The sequence below is a fragment of the Miscanthus floridulus genome, unplaced genomic scaffold, assembly GCF_019320115.1.
Source record: "Miscanthus floridulus cultivar M001 unplaced genomic scaffold, ASM1932011v1 fs_195_1_2, whole genome shotgun sequence".
Lineage (NCBI taxonomy): Eukaryota > Viridiplantae > Streptophyta > Magnoliopsida > Poales > Poaceae > Miscanthus > Miscanthus floridulus.
The window spans coordinates 26,582-45,626 of record NW_027096360.1 but is presented as its reverse complement, the minus strand read 5'-3'; the positions used below and the strand labels follow the sequence as shown (position 1 = coordinate 45,626).

At 49.9% G+C, this 19,045-nt stretch overlaps 1 protein-coding gene across 1 annotated transcript; it reads right to left on the bottom strand.

The window, feature by feature from the left end:
* Nucleotides 1-2,845: 2,845 nt before the first annotated feature.
* Nucleotides 2,846-4,655, bottom strand: LOC136530756 (patatin-like protein 3). Its single transcript, XM_066523482.1, has 2 exons — nt 3,524-4,655; nt 2,846-3,410 (listed from the first exon to the last, which is right to left on the bottom strand). Exons 1-2 carry the CDS (start codon nt 4,601-4,603, stop codon nt 3,111-3,113), a joined length of 1,380 nt encoding a protein of 459 aa, XP_066379579.1. The 5' UTR covers nt 4,604-4,655; the 3' UTR covers nt 2,846-3,110.
* Between the last annotated feature and the right edge of the window lie 14,390 nt (nt 4,656-19,045).

Sequence of the window (19,045 nt, the reverse complement as noted above, 5' to 3'; positions counted from 1 at the left end):
ATAAAAGAAAACTACGTTGAGAACCTATATTATTGATTCTCGTAAATAACAGTAATGCTCCTGATAGAGCGTCCGTCCGCGTCGCCCACTCGCGGAACAGACCCCGCTTGTGCCGCCCCCGCCCGCGTCGCCCACTCACTCTGCGCACTGAGCGTCTCTGCTCGTGGGACGGACCCGTCCTCGCCGGCGCCACCCCCACTCGCGCCGCGCGCTCGGACTTGCGCCTCCCGTTGCGACCGTGCTCCATCAGCCTGTCGTGGCCCCTGCCAAGGTCCGTGCCACCGACGAGCTCCACAGCCCACAACGGCGACCTCCGCACCACTCCGTAGCATTGAGCTCTACGCCGGCATTGAGCTCAGAGTTGACGAGCATCTATTTTCATCCAAACAACAAGTAGATGTTGCGCTTGAAAACGCATGTTGCAAGTGTCTGTTTCAAGTGTTTCGTATGTTTCAGAGATATGTTGCAAGTGTTTCATATAGATGTTGCAAAAGTAGATCGAGATGTTGCATATGTTGCAATGGTTGTCCACGTATGTTGCAAGTTTTTGTTACCAATGTTTCATCTGTGTTTTCAAACGTATGTTGCATATGTTTCACACATATGTTTGCAAGTGTTTTATCTGGATGTTGCGTATGTGTTTGCAGTGGTTTCAAATGTTTTTTAGGTATTTTTGCAAGTGTTTCAGATGCATGTTTCAAGTGTTTCATCCGCCTTCAGAGACGTATGTTGCAAATATTGCATCTGAATGTTTTAAAAGTAGATCGGATGTTGAATCTCCCTTGTCACCTTCTGCGACCTCACCTCGGTGTCACCTCCTCCTCCCGGCATTGGCTGGGCATCCGCCGCCTCCTCCTCCCTCTCTTCTCGATGCTGGTGAAGCTCGAGGTAGCGCAAGTCCCATGTGGGTGTGCAAAACGGGGGCAGTGGCCCCGTTCGTTTCGCTGAAAAAAAAATCGAAATGCTGTTCCGGCTGATTTGTTGTGAGAAAAAATACTGTTTCGACTAAAAAATAAACTAAAAATACAGATTATAAGATAAGCGAAGAAGGACAGTAAAAAACCGCAACCGTGGGCATCCGAACGCCCCGTCCCTCGGGACGTCTGGACGCTACAAAGCCCGCGTAAATAAAGATGCATTAACATGCATGTACTATAGAGTAGAGTAAACTTTGCAACATGCTCCAAAGCACCACTGTAACTTAGCCGTCACTAAAAAAATACAGCTAGTCGTACCATCTAATGAAATTGTATATGAAAAAAAAACAATTGCAATGCAAGCACCGACGCGTGAAGCCACAGGCGATGCCCAGCTAGCTCAGCGCGTGTTGACGCCTCCACGTAGCGGCGTCGCCGGACTCACGTCGCTCGCATGAAGAGCGCCACTTATTCCGTTGGATCAGACATGAGATGAGAGCACCACCACCATCGCCTTAGGATTCTTGTTAAACAATGCATTATATACGTACACTGCGGCAGATCGAACTGAACCCACACCCCTGCTGCCTCCATGTCTCCCTGTCCCTGGCCTGTCCGTGTTTGGTGCTCAGGCCTGGTTTAGATCCCATCAAAATTCCAAGTTTTTTCGCTCTCTTTTCATCATATCAATTTTTAGACACATGCATGGAGTATTAAATGTAGGTAAAAAAATAAACTAATTACATAGTTTGGTTGTAAATCACGAGACGAATTTTTTGAGCCTAGTTAGTCTATGATCGGACAAATACAAACAAAACGTGCTACAGTATCTAGATTACAAAAATTTACAATCTAAACAAGGCCTCAGTTACCATCACACGCCCACTCCTACTACACGTGATCATGGCCTTTTTCGCTTCAGGCTTACAACATGTTTTGTTGGTTTCAGTCAGCTCAAACCAGCCAATCAACAATGTTTTTCTCTCAAAAAAACCAACATCAGTCAGTCCAAACCAGCACCAGCACCAACCAGCGAACAGTCCCTTAGTAGTGCAGGTGCAGTAGTTTACCCAAGCTCTAAACTCTTCACCTGCACCGTTAGTTACAAACGCACAATCACCCTGTTCGTTTGTTGGTTTCAGGCAGCCCGAACCAGTCAGCCAACAGTGTTTTTCTCTCACAATAAACCAGCACCAGCCAGTCCAAACCAGCCCAGAAACCAACCAGCGAACAGGCCGAATGTGACCACACACGAACCAAATGCCACTGGTGCTACACTGCTACCTGTTCCACTTGGTCTGTGCTGAATAAATTATGCATGTTTTCTGCTATGAAGCAGCACTTGGGACTCGGAACAGGTGTGAACTCCGAGCAGCAAAGCTGCCGGATCGGAACAGTGCATCTGAAACAGTGGAAGCAGCGGCAGCATTACCAGTGGTCCCGAGTTCCAAAACGGCCGGCACATTCAAACATACTCCCTCCGGTTTATCGTTTTGACGCTGTTTTAAGTCAAATATTTTAAACTTTAATTACAAATAATTTTTTTTATTGAGTTTGAAAGCATGAGAGTGATATAAGTAAATTCATCTCAAAATATAGTTTTATAAAAGTATATATTAACTATATTTTATAAATATTTTCTATAATTAATTTATACCTGCAGTTTTTATGGTTTATCTGTGGTGAAATTTTTATAATGAGCTAATTATTATATGTTTGATCTAATGAGTATGAAATTTTTACTACAATTTAAACATACAACGTGTTCCAGGCTCCTGTGATCACTCGAGTTTCTTTCATCTAGTACTTTGTTAAGTACTCCGTACTTATTATGCTTCGCATCAGCTATCATTGCAATATTTACCTGGAAGCTAAAGACAGGCAGCCCACACACGTCACAATCTGTTCGCTTATTGGTTTCAGCCAGAACTTATTAGTCAACCAATACTATTTTCCTCTCACAACAGACCAATATCAGTCAAACTTATCAGCTCATAAACCGAGCAGTGAACATGCTCAGCTGAGCTGAGGATACGGATTACACTACAGAACACGCCCTGCGTTTTTACATACAAAACTGAAGAATCGACATGGCGCAGGACAGGAACAGAGCTAGCAGGCAGGCCGCAGGCTAGACACCTGGTCTCAGTTGGGCGGGCCCATTCCGTTGGCTACTGGCTGCTGGCCTACAACCTACATGATGCTCGCGAGCGTGTGGCTGACGAGGCTCGAGTACGACGCCGCCGCCGCCGACGGCTGGCGGTGTTTGACGAGCGCCGGGGCTGCGGCGGGGCTCGGACTCGCGCTGGCCCTGCGCCGGTCGCGCTCCTTGACCAGCTCGTGCGCGAACCGCTCCAGCTTCTCCGCGTTGGTCTGCTCCGCTACCTTCTTCCCGCGGAACAGCACCGACTCCACGTTCCTCTGCGCCAGCATCTCCTCCGCCTCCGCGGCGGCGGCCGCGCCACGGCTCGATCCTCGCGGCGTCCCTGTCGCCTGCATGCAAATGAGCGGGTCAGTGTGTGAACCAAGATTACTCTGGAACGAGCAGAGCAGCACAGTGAAAGCAGAGGACAGCGACCCGGCACGGGCGAGGCTGCTGCACTGACCTGTATGCGGATGTAGTTGGTTGTCCTATTCTGTCCGAACGCCATGGCCACGGCCTGATCCACCATGTCGGCGACGCCCTCGGCGGCGATCCTGACGATCTGTGACGTGGAGGCGGCGCCGCGCTCCCGCTCGCTGTTGTCCGCCTCGCCGCTGCCGATGGAGACGACGAGCAGGTCCTCGACGCCGGCGACGAGCGGGAAGTCGCGCCTGTTGTTGAGCACGTGCGTGATGGCGGCCGCCGTGGGGTTGCCCAGCGCGACGCCGCCGCCGACCGCGGCGATGTGCGTGGACCCGTCGCAGGACCGCGCCTCCACCACCCCCGACCCCGCGCACGTGGCGGCGCAGACGTCGCGGAGGCGGAAGTCGTAGGCGCTGGTCTCCACGGCGTCGGCGCGGGAGAAGAGGAACGGCGCCGCCGTCGCCAGGTCGTAGCAGGGCACCAGCACGGGCCGCACCGTGTCCCGCAGCGTCAGGTCGCCGAACACCCTCCGGAACACCGCGGCGCCTCCGCCGCCGCCCGGGCGGCGGAACTGGAACAGCCCCCGCAGGCCGCCTAGGCCCTGGGCGTCGGACGACCAGGAGCAGCCGCCCCCGCCGCCACGGCGGAGGCTGCGCAGGAGGAACGCGAGCGCGTCGTCCGCGGAGAAGCGCGGGCGGCCGTCGGCGCCCCGCGCGACGAGCATGGCCGCCAGCACGCCCCCGGCTCCCGACCCCGCGGCGACGTCGAAGAAGTCGGCCAGCCTGGCGCCGTCGTCCCCCGTGCGCTGCCGCAGCGACGCCTCCAGCCGCACCAGCGCCGCGCCGGCGAGCAGCCCGTCCGCGGCCCGCCCGCCGCCGTCGATCGTCAGTATGCAGACCTTCGCCCCCGCCGCTGGAGATGCCCTGGTCGGTGTCGCCTTCCCCGACGACGCCGTGGCGGCTGCACCCGGCGACGGTGAGGTCCCCGCGGAGGCGGGCGAGAATAGCTTGGGGTCGTCGTAGCCGAACAGGAACTTGCTCTCGAGGATGGAGAAGATCTCGTAGGTGAGCTTGTCCACGTCCAGACCCGCCGCCGGGTCCACCACCCTCGGCGCCTCCATCTCCGCTCTCGCCGCCGGTACGTCTTGCCGCGGGTGGGCGTGCAGGCGTGGAGAGCACTCGGCAGTTGGCAGCACGGGGGGACGGAGACCGGAGACGTTTTATACAGAGAGAATTCCTTAACACCGAAAAAATCAGTCGTTCCTTTCTTAGCCTAAATTTTCTTCGTTCCCTATTTGACACTCACTTCAACTTTCATTCCTAATTGGACACTGCCGTCAAATCCGTTAGCTAACGGTGTTAACTGGCCGTTAAAATGACGTTTTTGTCCCTAGAAAAAAAAGCGGCGAAGCAAATTTGAGAGGAAAAAAAAACCTGCGCCTTTTTTTTAGCTGGGCGCATGCATCAGAGGCGGGCGCAGGTTTTTTTTCCTCTCAAATTTGCTTCGCCGTTTTTTTCTAAGGGCAAAAACGTCTTTTTAACGGTCAGTTAACACCGTTAGCTAACGGATTTGACGGCAGTGTCAAATTAGGAACGAAAGTTGAAGTGAATGTCAAATAAGGAACGAAGAAAATTTCAGAACAAACGACTTATTTTCCCAGTGTCAAATAAGGAATTCTCTTTTTTATATACGCGCCGGCGCGCGAGAGCGGGATGGGATGGGAGCTCGTGGGTTCGTGGCGTTGACCCGGGGCGCGGTGGCGCGAGACCACGACCACCAGCACGGTAATTACGTGCGCTGTAGATCGTTTTTATTTACTGCTGGGATCATCGGAGAGGAGCAGTAGTTACGGCGGCGCCGTGGCAGCGCAGGGGAATTAATTGACGGGCTGGTTCCCGTGGAGTGAACACTGGGGGGGTGGGGGCGTGCAGTAACTCGCGTGCGTACGTTCTCATAGGAGTGCGCGGTTTCCTGCCGTGTTCGCCGCTGCATTCGCATTCGCATTTGCATTGCATTGCACTGCACGGACCCGGAGGACCTGAACTGAATGGACTAGCTAGCATTCAGCGTTCTGTTCAGTGACTGGAGAGGAGCCAGCCAAGTGGTTGTAGCGCGCACGTGCATGCAGGCAGAGGCAGGCTCTGCTGCCGTGCTGCGGCTGCTAAGCGCGCGGTTGATGTTCCGGTCCGTGGTGCGATGGTTGAACGAGCCCTCTAGGAGCGGACAGTACAGTGACACAGGTAGGAGATGCGATCGAGACAGGAGGGCCTGCGGCGGTCTGCCGATGCCGAGCAGGGTGGTGGACTGGTGGTGGTGCGCATGCGTGGGGGGTCGACGCCGGCCGGCGGGACGCGTCGTACGTACACGTACGGGGGCCGGCGGGATGCGCGGCGGGCGCTGCACGGCCGTCGACGTCGTCGTCTGATCCGGGCGGGCGCGTCGGGTCGGCGAGCGCCGCGCTAGTTACCGCACGCACCACACGCCTCAGGTCCGATCACCTCTCGTACTACTAGGAGCGTGCATGCACATGCATGTCGCCGGCCGGCCGTACCGGCGGCACAGGCGATCTGTACGTACGTGCATGGTGGTGGTACTAGCCACTCCTGTACTAGTACTAGGCAAAGCAATAGGAGTACTACTACAATACAACGATGGACCGATCGGTCGAGAACTCGAGATAGAGAGCGGCGCTCCCATGGCGCGCCGTCGTGTGTGGCCGTTCGATGGGAGGAATTTTGGTGAAATCTAGAGAAATTTGTTAGAGAAAAATACTGTTTCGAATAAAAAAAGAAATAGATTAAGTCAGATTTAAGGGCACGTGAACCGAACCAATGTGATGTGACGATATGTATGCATGCATGAGCCCACGCCGCGCTGCCCGCCCGCTCGGTATCCTATGAAGGGAAGGCCCGGCTGGATCTGGCGGATTAGTCGTCGGATCTGGATCACTAATCACTACTACTCCCTCGCTCCGTCCTAACAAACAGAGTCACAGAGTCACTCTAATAAAAATTATTCCCTCCGTTCAAAATTATAAATCGCTTTGACTTCTTCAGATTATCTATTTTATTACGTATCTAGACATATTATTATATCTAAATGAATAGAAAAATAGATATACTTAAAAAAAATAAAGCAACTTATAATTTAGAACAGAGCGTGTAGAAGAAATAATAATGTTATCTATAAATGATCAAAATACCTCTAAAAAACCTAGCATATAGTACCTTTCTTTATGAATTGGGCTAGAGAGTGCTTACACCTAAGTATATAACAAAATTTGTACATCTAAAAAAACTAAAACGTAGCGAGCACAATTCTTTAAGAATTGGGCTACTAGCTCTGTTTGTGGGAGGAAAGTGACTATATTCTTTCTATCAACAGTGAAGAGATGAGGCGTGTCCATCTGAATCTCAACTCTTGATCCCTTTTGTGGCAGAACATTCCGAAATAACGCACTTACAGAGACGCTTGTCTTCCACTGACACTAAGCGCCCCGAGAGCGAGCTACATCGAGCGGGTTCCGTCGGGCACACCCCAAGGGAGATCCCGAATAATCCACATTTTTCCCGCATGATCCAATAATGAGAACGAGTTACAATACTTAGTCCATTTCATACATCCAGAGTTCTTAAAATTTATATTATTACATTACCAAATTTAGAGTGCGGAATATTAAACAGCGGAATGAAAATAAATATCAGATAAACATCTATCAATCATAAGCAAGGATCCGTCTGTGTCCACCAGAAGAATCCTTCACACAACGACTACGTCTCAAGCAGTACCTGTAACAGGGGTAAATAAACCATAAGTACACAATGTACTCGCAAGACTTATTCGACTAGTGGGAATAATTTCCCAACTCCAAGGAATATGATAAGCTCTATGGTTTGCTGGTTTTCTTTTTGCAGAAAGCAATACTAATGGTGAATCCTTATTTAAGTTATTATTAGCGGTCAAGATTAATTCATTACCTAGCCATTCTATATAAGCATCTATTCTACTTTCAAGCAAGGGTTGAGCAATCAGTTCCATTTTACCACCTTTTCTCTTTCAGTTCTTACTACGATGCTAGAGTTTAGACAAGTCGTACCGACACGGCGGCGATTCGCGAATCAATGTGCCCAGCTGGGTACCCTGAAACACACGCCCCGCTTGTATCCCAGGCACAAGCAGGACCAACTCACCACTCTCCTGTCAAGGGGTCCAGGTCCCCGTCCAAACTTAGACTCCAAGCCCCCGCTCCTGAGTCCCGGACTCAGTGCGGTGTTTAGATCTCCACCATCCCCGCCTCCAATCAGTCGGTCCAGAAAGAGCCGGAACCCACGACAAGAGAGCAATAAGCCTTTCCTACGCCCATATCCAAGTATGTGCTCGGGATAATAAATCTGTGACTTACCTACCGTCCATTGCAACGGTCGGTCCTTAACCGACATAGATAGGAAAAAAGTGTAACCAAGCTATGCCCCGTTGGCCGCAAGACACAACCTCTTACACCTACAAATACCCAAACCATATCCCTACCCGGTCTCCATTTTCCTTTCCACTACCGCATGACTAGGCGCAAGAAACAAAGCGCCACCACGCGCAGGCGGCCCTCCGCCTTCCTAGGCAAGACTTGGAAAAACCCAAACAACGGGATCTCTACCAGAAGAGACCATCGAGCTTCCTAAGTCGATCGAACGGCTTAGGAAAATGCCGTGAGACAGGTAAGGAGCAAAGGGATGCCCTATGTACGCCATGCCGACTCCATCACAAACGACGAGCACGGGTCCCGGTCGGACATTTCTGATTGGAGCTCTTCAAACCCCGTCACTCGAGTCATCAATGTAACATTACCGACCCCCACTATTTCTTTATAGTCATTCATACATCCATACAAGCATTCATTCCATACGCCCGCGCCTCCTGGACAATTCAGGCCTGAATCGCTCAGGGCTCGGGAACTAAGGCATAGCACATGTGGCTAAATGCATCACAACGCTCCGTGTTGCATCATGAAGCGGCAGTTGCCTCATTCAATATGAGCAATGACCGACCGAGATTCGAAGGCCAGCCCACGAAGGGCTCGAGGCCGCCTCGTGTCAAATAGAGCCAGGGGAAAAAACACAGATGAGCCCCATGCGGCCCTTGTCTAGTCTGCCCCGAAGCGAATAGGGTCATCTCAACCTTCTTGTTCGATCCTAAACCTCTGCCAAACCCACAGAATTTCCATTGAGGGGAAGCCAGTAGGCCACCCAGGTCAGTCTCTAGAATGACCTAGACATCTGCCGGGTTGCAGGTAAAGGAGTAGTGGAATGTCAGAAGAGGGCTATGCCGACCCCGTCATGAACGATGGACCCAGATTCTATTCGATCATACCCGTTAGCGAGCTCACCGAGCGCGTCACTCAAGCTCGAGCGATCAAGGCAAGCGACAAAACTCAACCCCTCCGGTTGTGAGAAACCAAAGACGGGGTAATGCACCAAACTCAAACTGACCCCTACCAAGCCCAATGAGGCTTGGGGGCTCAAGACACACCAACACCTAGGTCTACGACCCTGAACTCACCCCATCCCTTAGCTATGCCTCAACTACACACCAACGCCTAGGTCTACGACCCTGAACTTGCCCTATTAGGATCCGCGAGCTCCATCTCGCCCGATCCCTCAACTAACTACCTTAGATGTGTGAGCTACACCAATGCTAGGATCCACAACTCTGACTCGCCCGATCCCATGGCGCGCACCGACGCCAGGATCTGTGAGCTCTGTAACTGCCTTGGCTACGCGGGCTACACCGACGCTAGGATCCATGACTCCAACTCGATCGATCCCACGGCGCGCACCGACACCAGGATCCATGAGCTCTATCTCGTCTGATCCCTAAACTAACTACCTCGACTGCACGAGCTGCACCGACACCAAGATCCACGACACCGACTCGCCCGATCCTACGACGCGCACCGACGCCAAGACCCATGAGCTCTGTCTCGTTCGATCCCTAAACTAACTACCTTGGCTATGCGGGCTGCACCGATGCTAGGATCCACGACTTCAACTTGCTCGATCCCACGACACGCATCGACGCTAGGATCCACGAGCTCCATAACTACCTTAGCTGTGTGGGCTGCACCGACGTAGGGATCCATGACTCTGACTCGCCCGATCCCACGGTGTGCACCGACACCAGGATCCGCGAGCTCCATCTCATTTGATCCCTAAACTAACTGCCTTAACTGCGTGGGCTGCACCGATGCCAGGATCCACGACTCTGACTCGCCCGATCCCACGGCGTGCATCGATGCCAGGATCCATGAGCTCCATCTTGTCTAATCCCTAAACTAAACTGCCTCGGCTGTGCGGGCTGCACCGACTCCAGGATCCATGACTCTGACTTGCCCGATCTCTAAAAACTAAACTGCCTCGGCTGCACGGGCTGTACTAATGCCAGGACGACTCTGTCTCGACTAACATTCATGCACACACGCCCGCTGACAAACCCCCCCAGACAATTCTGCCCGAATCGCCCGGGGCTCAGGGGCTACACCCGCGGTGCGCTCGTGCGCATCCGCCGTCGAAACAAAAATTCCCCTAACGATTCTACTCGAATTGTCCGAGGGCTCGGGGGCTCCTGTCGGGTTCATAAACCCGGGGTCCCTTGTGGACCAGCTTGCCAACAAAGGCTCAGCCTAACAGACAACGTTGCGAGCAACGCGCAACTCTTGGGCCGGCCCAAATACCTAAACAACAGGGTAGAAGGGTGATCCAATCACCGATCGAAAGGCCTGGCCGAGGAGGAACAACGCCCGTTTCCGACTCCGGCCCGCCTCTCTGACCGGAGCGCTCGCTTCGGTCTCTAGCCTGCCTCCGGATGGCCTCTTCGACCGGAAGGCCTAGCCAAACACTGCTTCCAACTCTGATCCGCTTCTTCGACCAGGAATGCATCGAACCCCTGCTTACAGCTTCTCTCCGACTGGCGTAATCAGAGCCGACTGGGACCGACCGACTGGGGATGCCCGCTCGGTAAGGACCTAGAAACGAATAGAGAAAGTAAGGCAGGGTACACAAGTCAAACCACAATACCAGGGACCATACCCTATGCACCTACCAGACAGTACCCTACTGTAACACCTCGGTGTTATGCCTACAGTTAGGCACTGCAAATCATGCATAGCATGCATCATCAAGCATCCAAAGCATACATGCTTAATCGTGTGAATAACAATTGAAACATTGCTTTGAAACATCTGAACCATGTTGTGGAACCTAAATGTTGCATACCTTTGTTAGAATTGTTTTGCCCTGATTTTGCTTGCTAGGATAGTAGAACTTGTTTGGTTATGATTGTAAATCGTCTAGAATTGTTTATCACAATTTTTGGAGCAAGGTTTGTATTTGAATTATTGCCAAATTTTGCTTTAAAAATAATTCTCCAAAAATTAGGGTTCAAGTCAAAATTGACTTTAATTGTATAATTCAAAATCTATAATGAATTGGATGTTGGTCTTAAAATCAAAGTTGTAGAGGATAAAATTTTGAGCAACTTTTATTTTTGGCCCAAAGTTTGAAACTGCTTTGATTTAGTCCAAAAATTCGTTTGAACGAAAAAAGGAATTCAAATTAATTTGAAAAATCTTGTTTTTACCTTCGTGGGCCTTGCGCCTCGCTTTCGGCCCAGCCGTTCTGGCGGCCCGGCCTGCCTTCACGCCGCGCCTTGCTCCCGCAGCCGCTTCGCCGGCCTAGGCCCACGCCGCGCCTCCCGCTCGCCCGCACTCGCGCGCCCGTCGCTGCGCCACGCCGCGACCGCGGCAGAGAATCCCGCCGCGTGGCGACCCCGCGCCGGCGTCGCCCGCCGCGCGGCAGCCGTGGCCTGACACCACGCCCACGCGCCCGCCTTCACTTGCTGGTGCCCGCGCACTCGCTCACTCGCGCCCGCGCTTCCTCTCCTCCCCCTCCAGAGCCGAGAGCTCGAGCTCCGCCCTCGCCGCGCCCGCAGCTCCGCCGGCGTCGAGCTCTCGCACCGCCGCGCCATTTCCCGATTGCTCACGCCCACAGCTCCGCCTCGCCTTCCTTCGACTCACGCTCGTGCTTGCGCTGCTTTCCGAGCCCAGGGTGAGCTTCCCCGCGCTTCGCCACCGACGGCCATGGCGCCGTCGTGCTCGGCCGCCATGGAAGTCGTCTTCCTCCTCCCCTCCAGCCTCGCCTAGCTACCCCACCGCATTCGCCTTCTCCTCGCACATCTCCTGCGCTCGCTTGCTTGCACTGCCGTGGCCGGAGATGGCCGCCGGCCGCTGGCCGAGCCGCGCCGCCACGCCAGCGCGCGCCCTGGTGAGGCACCCTACCTCGGCTGGCCAGGCCGAGCCAGGCCGTGGGCTGACGCCCTGTTGGGCCATCTTCCCTCCCTCGCGCTCAGGCCGCGCAGGCCGGTTGTGGCCGTGGGCCAGCTGTTCCCCACGGGCCGGCCCAGTATTTCTTAAATGAATTGATTTCCATTTATTATTTGTTAATTGAAATCTGAAATGGTTTGAAAAAATATTTGGGTGATCAAACTTGCTCCAAATTTGTTGAAACAAATTTTGCTAGGTTCCTTATCATCAGATCTACTTGGGAAAATTATTGCATGTCATTTTTGGGATACTTTTCTGTAGGATTTTATTTAATCATGGATATTGCTGATAACTTGAAAAATATGTAGAAAAATCTATAGTCTGCAGAAAAATATGATTTCAAGTTTGTTAATCTTCTTAGGTCATGTACTTCCTAGGAAAAATATGTTTCATGCATGTGCTGTGGAAAACTTTGGAGGTGTAGTTCAAGTGCCTTTAATGGCTGATTTTTGTTATTTTTGCTAGAGAGCAAACTTTGTCTAAAACATGCATGTGATAATTTTTGGACAGTCATTATAGGCTATGAAGAACCTAGGAAAAATATAAATTCTGTTGTTTGACACTTTTCATAGTACAAAGTAATTTCATGCTCATTTTTATGCTATAGCTTGTCATTTTTGTGTAGGATAGTTTACTTATCCAAATGCCATGAAATTTCTATGGTAGTCTGTTTAGGGTAGTATTATGCTACTGTAATTTTCTCAGATTTTTAGGAGCATCAGAAATATATGTTGCTATTCAAACCTATTATTAATTAGGGTTTAAGCAAGTGTTGCTTTAAGTGTGATTAAGAAATTAGTAAAGCTTTGGTGTATCTTTGAAGCTTTTCATAAGATATGTAACTTAACATATTGGTAGTAGAAGAGAATGCAGTAGATGACATATGCTTGTAGTATGTTTTCTTAGATGATGTTGACTACCTTGCATTCAAACATATCCATTGTATTCATCTCATTCGATGCACCGTTTGCATAATCACTTACGCGCATTGCATCATACAGGATCGCAAACCGAGAACCCAATCGTCATATCCGAGGAGCCCGAGGAGCAGCTCGAGGTGCAGCAGCAGGAAGTGCCAGAAGCCGACGAGGAGGACGTTGAGGAACTTCCGGAGTGCCCCGATCACCGTCTGAGCTCCTTCGAGAGAGGCAAGCCCCGGAGCATTTTTTCTCCCGGTTTGCAATGATTTAATTAAATACTTTACTTTAAAGTAATGCATTACGTTCAGGAGTTGTTTGCAACCGTTGCTGCATTATACCTTGCTTACCTTTGTTATACTATATCCTTGTTACCCTGGTATCCGCAGTCGAGTCAATGCTTAGCTGGCTTAGACCGGTAGAAGTCAGGTGATTTCCTGTCACCTGCGAGCTATAGGTGGTTACCTGGATCTGCTTGGATGACTATGAAGTCATGGTATAACTAAGTGTTAAATGAAGTTGAGACCGGACGGAGACTGGCAGAGTTTTGGACTGTAGTGTTTACGTCTGTGTCGATTAAGGACCGGCCGTTGTTGGGCCTCGAGTCATGTTGAACGCATGCCTTACATTTAGCTGGCCGGATAAAGTACCTTCTGACCGCGAAGCTGGGAGATTTTTCGGGCCGAGTAGATTGCCCGCAACGCACTGTGCCGGAGCAAGTGTGGTAGGACACGGGGGCGGGATGATAAGGCCAAAGTGCAGTCGGTCGGCCCCCGGGTACATGTGGTTCCTGGCAAACTCGAGATTCCTGGAAAGTTGACTCGGTGATCAATATCTCACTTTAGCGGGTGAGTGAGGTTTGTGTAAGGAATAAATCACCAGCTGGTTAGGAATCGATTCGAATCGCCATCGCTCCTGGATAGTGAGCACTTGACTTAAGTTACTTCATCGTAGTAAATGTTATGGAACACTTGGACAGTTATAATGAATATGACAGTATGGAAGTTATTTAATGATCATTGGTTATCATTATTTGCTTAATCACATGTTTACTCTAGTATAGGTGCAAACCTAGTTGACAGGTTAATAATAATTAACTTGGCAATAATGCTTTTCTAAAGGTTCTCGAAAGGCTAAAAATGCTTCTTTTTGCAAATGAGTCAGCTACCCTACTATAAAGCCCTTCATAATCCTTGGTGTCATTTATTTTCGGTTATGTCGGGTAAGTCTGGCTGAGTACCTTCTCGTACTTAGGGTTTTATTCCCACTTGTTGCAGATGGGCAGATGTATTACGGCTACTGTATCAACTGCCTGTATCCTGCGATGGGTGATGCTTAGGACCATGGGCATGGTCATTCCTTACGTCTCATCTGATGCTTTTGTTGGAGATGATCATTCGCTGGCACTATATTTAAACTCCGCGTGAGTGTGTGTGGTTTGAACAAATGACTTCCGCTACTTTATTCGAACTGGTTTTGTAATAACTATGTTGAAACTCTGATGTATCTGTGATGCAACTTTTTATGTAATATGTGATGGTGACCGCTAAACTTATTACGATCATGGCTGGGACACGAGTTGGTTTGAAATCCTTCGTGATTTCACGGACTACCGGGTTATACGGGCTTAAGTTTGCTCAATCGTCTGCTCTGGTGGATGATTTTCTTACTTAATTTCGTATAATTGGTCGGTTCTGTTACAGCTGGCATCAGAGCATGGTTTAGCATGTTACTGTTCACAAGTGTATTTAAAACAAAAGGCATTTGGAAAACGTGATTTTAAAACTATAAAGTGTGCCAGTGATCATATCCTTTATGCCTAGTTAAGGACTTTAGGTGGCTTAATTAAGTACTGACTGGGGTTCTTGCATCATATTTCTCTTTCGTCGCTCATACGGCATGCTATTGTATGAGTGCCACTTGTTTGAGTGGTAATGAATGGATCATTTGCCTCTACGCATCGGTAAGTGTGAGTTGTGAGAGCATGATCGGATACACCGCCGATCTAGGGTAAATGCTTATATGATGCCGGAGTAATTACATGTTCTACGCATGTTTTACAAAGGTATCTCATGTATGGGTCTTCCGTCTGTGGAGGCGATGCCGTCAATAGGACGATGGTTCAGGTAGTTACTACCGTTGTACGCGTATCTGGGGATTCGTGTAGAGCGTGTAGATAAAATTTTACTACTTTATGCATTCATTGGGAATTGGGCTGAAATGAATCTTCTGTAGGTACATAACAGCGCTATCGTGTAGAACGTATTAGCTATGTATTTGAGAGATCGTTGTTATGCCACCGAATTCGTCGTTAGAAATTATTTATTTCCTAAGTTTGTGAGAACGTACGGCACGTACATACATCATGCTACTTGTGCATTTCATGCATGTCATGCATTCCTCCCCTTATAAATTGATTATCTCATTTCGATAAAAGATGTATCACCAAAAATATGTTTCCCCGAAGTAATAAAAGAACTTTTTCTACAGATGGCCCGCATGAAGCAGACCGCCCGTAAGTCCACCGGAGGAAGAGCACCTCGACGTCCGTTGGCCCTGAGGGAGCACCGCACCACGGACACCTTCTTGAGCGAGTTTGGCATGCTGACCTTGCTTTGGAGAGTGCTCCATGATGTGGGGTACCTAGAGGGTCAAGAGCCGGTGTACTCTTGGAATGAGAGCCAGTTAGCAGAGGATGGACTTGCAGTGGTGGAGATCACGGTTCCTGCTCTCGGTGATGCTCCAGATTGGGATGGTTGGCATTTGGAGTTTGAGGGTCGTACTCCAGCTGAGGGTGCAGAGGGAGCAGCCTTCCGTGTCATCAGGGACATTATGAGCAGATTTCCCAGTGAGCTTGCAGCAGCTCTAGCTGGTACTTTTCCTAGGGATGATCCTCGTGATGCCATTTGGGTTCAGCCTCAGGGAAGTGCATTGGTCAGAGGTCTAGCTGAGGGACAGGCTAGCGACAACCAGGCAATGAGTGCTATGTTCGCCGCCATCAGAGCATATGAAGGTCTCGAGAGTACCTACTGGACTTTGACTGGCTTGCGTAGTGAGGATAAGCTCAAAGGGAAGAAGCAGAAGAAGAGACAGGCACGAGCTATAGCTAGCTTGCAGGAGCAGTTGGCTGACATGAACTTACAGCGAGATCAGGCGATTGAGAGAGGAGATAGAGCTATGCAGCAAGTGCATACGTTGACTCAAGCCAACAACAATGCAGACCGCATGATTGGACAGTTGGTTCAGGAAAGGAATGAAGCCTGGAACGCAAGAAACCTTCTGTTGCAGAGAGTCGATGAGCTAGAGGAATACAACGGCAACCTGCACGAGGAGTTTCACGCGCTCTACAATGGGGTTGGCCCATATGCTCCACCAAACGCCGCTGGCATGAACATCGACGACGACAACCAGAACGAGCCTATAGTTTCACCTGGAGGCGACGGTGACGTCTCCGATCCCGATGATGGCCCCGAGGAGTAGGCTAGTTGCCTTGCACTAGTATCTAGGTCTTGTCGCGACGACCTTTCTTTTGTTGGCATGTAATCTATCGTATGTTGTTTCGAACGTATGAGACTTGGTATGTGGTTGGAACTTGATTTTCGAATGCGATATCTGAACGCATGAAAAGTCCAGTGTATGTATGCTGGCAATTTGATTATATGGAGGCGATGTTGGCCGTTGGAGTAATTTGATTAAGTGCTGTTGTTTTAATTGGGATGCGATTGTTGTGCCTCTGTTTTATTGTATGAATTTATTCTCTCCAGTAAATTTAGTACGGCATAATTTTTCCTTCACTCGCAATTATTACAGCTTCACTCAATCGTTACTTGTTGCTGAAATATGCAGATGACAAACACTCGCCGAACCACGTATGAGGCCGCTGAGCCCGGTGCCAACGGTGCGGGGACCGGTGGTGGTGGTGGTGGTGGAAACCATGGCAACAACAATGAGCCTCCCCATGAACCGCATTTGCCACCTCCTCCCCCGTTTACCCCCGAGATGTTTCTCGCACAGCTGCTCGGGAGTCAGCGCAACGCGGAACAATCTCAGAAGAACATGGAAGATTTTCTGCGCATCATCGCCAACAACGTGCAATGTGGTAACAATCAAGGCGGTGGCATGGGAGTAAACCAATATAGCAGCTTCAAAGATTTCATGGACACCAGGCCACCCGTATTCAAGGAAGCAACAGAGCCACTCGATGCTGAGGAATGGATCAACACGATGGAAGATAAATTCCGTGTGTTGAGGATGACTGAGGTGCTGAAAACGGAATATGCTGCACTTCAATTGCAGGGACCGACGGGAATGTGGTGGAAGCACCATCGCACCACCTTCCCTCCAAATGCTCAGATTTCTTGGAGAGAGTTTGCTGAGGCCTTCCGTGGAGTCTATATTCCACCAGGGCTGACCGAAATGAAGTTGGGAGAGTTTCTGGCATTGAACCAGGGCACCAAAACCGTGACGCAATACCTGCATGCCTTCAACAACTTGTGTCGCTATGCTCCCGACATGGTTGACACAGATGCTAAAAGGATAGCCAGTTTTAAGAGGGGTCTCAATCCAAAAATGATGAAACATGTTGGTACCAACAACCGCGTCAGATTCAATGACTTCATCAGCGACTATCTGAAGCAGGAGAAGAATAACAACGCCAGCACCGCAGCCAAGACACGCAAGAGAGCCTTTGAAGGTGGTCCATCTCAAGCTAGAGCACCTATAGGAGGTCGTCCTCCATATCGCCCATCTGCACCTGGCGCTAGATTCAGGCCACCTCAGCCAAGAAGTCAGAATTTTCGTGGACCTCAAAAGCCATACAAGATGGCAGTACAGCCCAACAAAGCAGCCGTAACTGCGGTGCAAGGCAGTTCCAAGGGAGCTGTGGGATCTGCCGGAACAGTGAGAGGACCCTGCTATAACTGTGATCAACCCGGTCATTTCTTGAAGTTTTGTCCGTACCCGCCCAAGAAGAAGCAGCAGACTTATAATGCTAGAGTGCACAGTACAACAGTGGATGAAATTCCAGAGGGAGAGCCCGTCACTGCTGGTAAGTTTCCTGTCAACGAAAACCCTGCAGTTGTTCTATTTGATTCTGGATCATCGCATTCTTTTATGAGTCAAGCATTTGCACAGAAACATGAACAACTATGCACAGAATTGGGTTATGGTTACCGTATAAGTTCAGCAGGGGCTGATGTTTTGACCAATCGGATGGTTCGAGGAGCAACCCTTGAATTAGGTAGCAGGAAGTTCCGAGTGAACTTGATAGTGATGCCTGGGTTAGTCTTCGATGTCATTATAGGGATGAATTGGATGAAGGATTGGGGAGCAGTCATAGATACTGGAAGTCGAGTACTTACCCTTAAGGATCCACTAGGTGAGGGTACTTTCCAAGTACCATTGCCTCGGAGAACAGACCTTATAAGTGTTACATGTGCTACGGCAGTCATTCCTATTCATCAGATTCCGGTAGTGTGTGAATTTCTGGATGTATTCCCGGATGAGCTACCTGGTCTTCCGCCAGATAGGGAGATTGAGTTTGGAATTGAGCTAGTCCCCAGAACAGCTCCGATTTTAAGGAGACCCTATCGGATGCCTCCAGATGAGTTAGCTGAGCTGAAGAAGCAATTAGAAGATTTGTCAAAAAAGGGATTTATTCGGCCAAGCAAGTCTGAATGGGGATGTCCCGCTTTGTTTGTGAAAAAGAAGAAAGAGGGCACGTTGAGAATGTGCGTAGATTATAGGCCACTCAACGCTGTGACCATCAAGAATAAATATCCCTTGCCGCATATTGATGTTCTGTTTGACCAATTATCCAAGGCCAAGGTGTTCTCAAAAATAGATTTGAGATCCGGTTATCATCAGATCAAGATTAGGCCACAGGATATACCGAAAACTGCATTTTCCACCAGATACGGGTTGTATGAGTATCTTGTCATGTCTTTTGGCTTGACAAATGCTCCTGCATATTTTATGTTCTTGATGAATACAGTTTCCATGCCATAATTGGATAAGTTTGTGGTAGTGTTCATCGATGACATTTTGGTGTACTCCGAGAACAAAAAGGATCATGAAGAGCATCTGAGAACTGTCTTGACCAGACTTAGAGATCATTAATTGTATGCTAAGTTTAGCAAATGCGAATTCTGGTTGAAGGAAGTTCCTTTCCTTGGTCACATTTTGTCAGAGAATGGGGTGTCAGTTGATCCAAGTAAGGTGCAAGAAGTTATGAATTGGAAAGCACCGACCACAGTTCCTGAGATTAGAAGTTTCT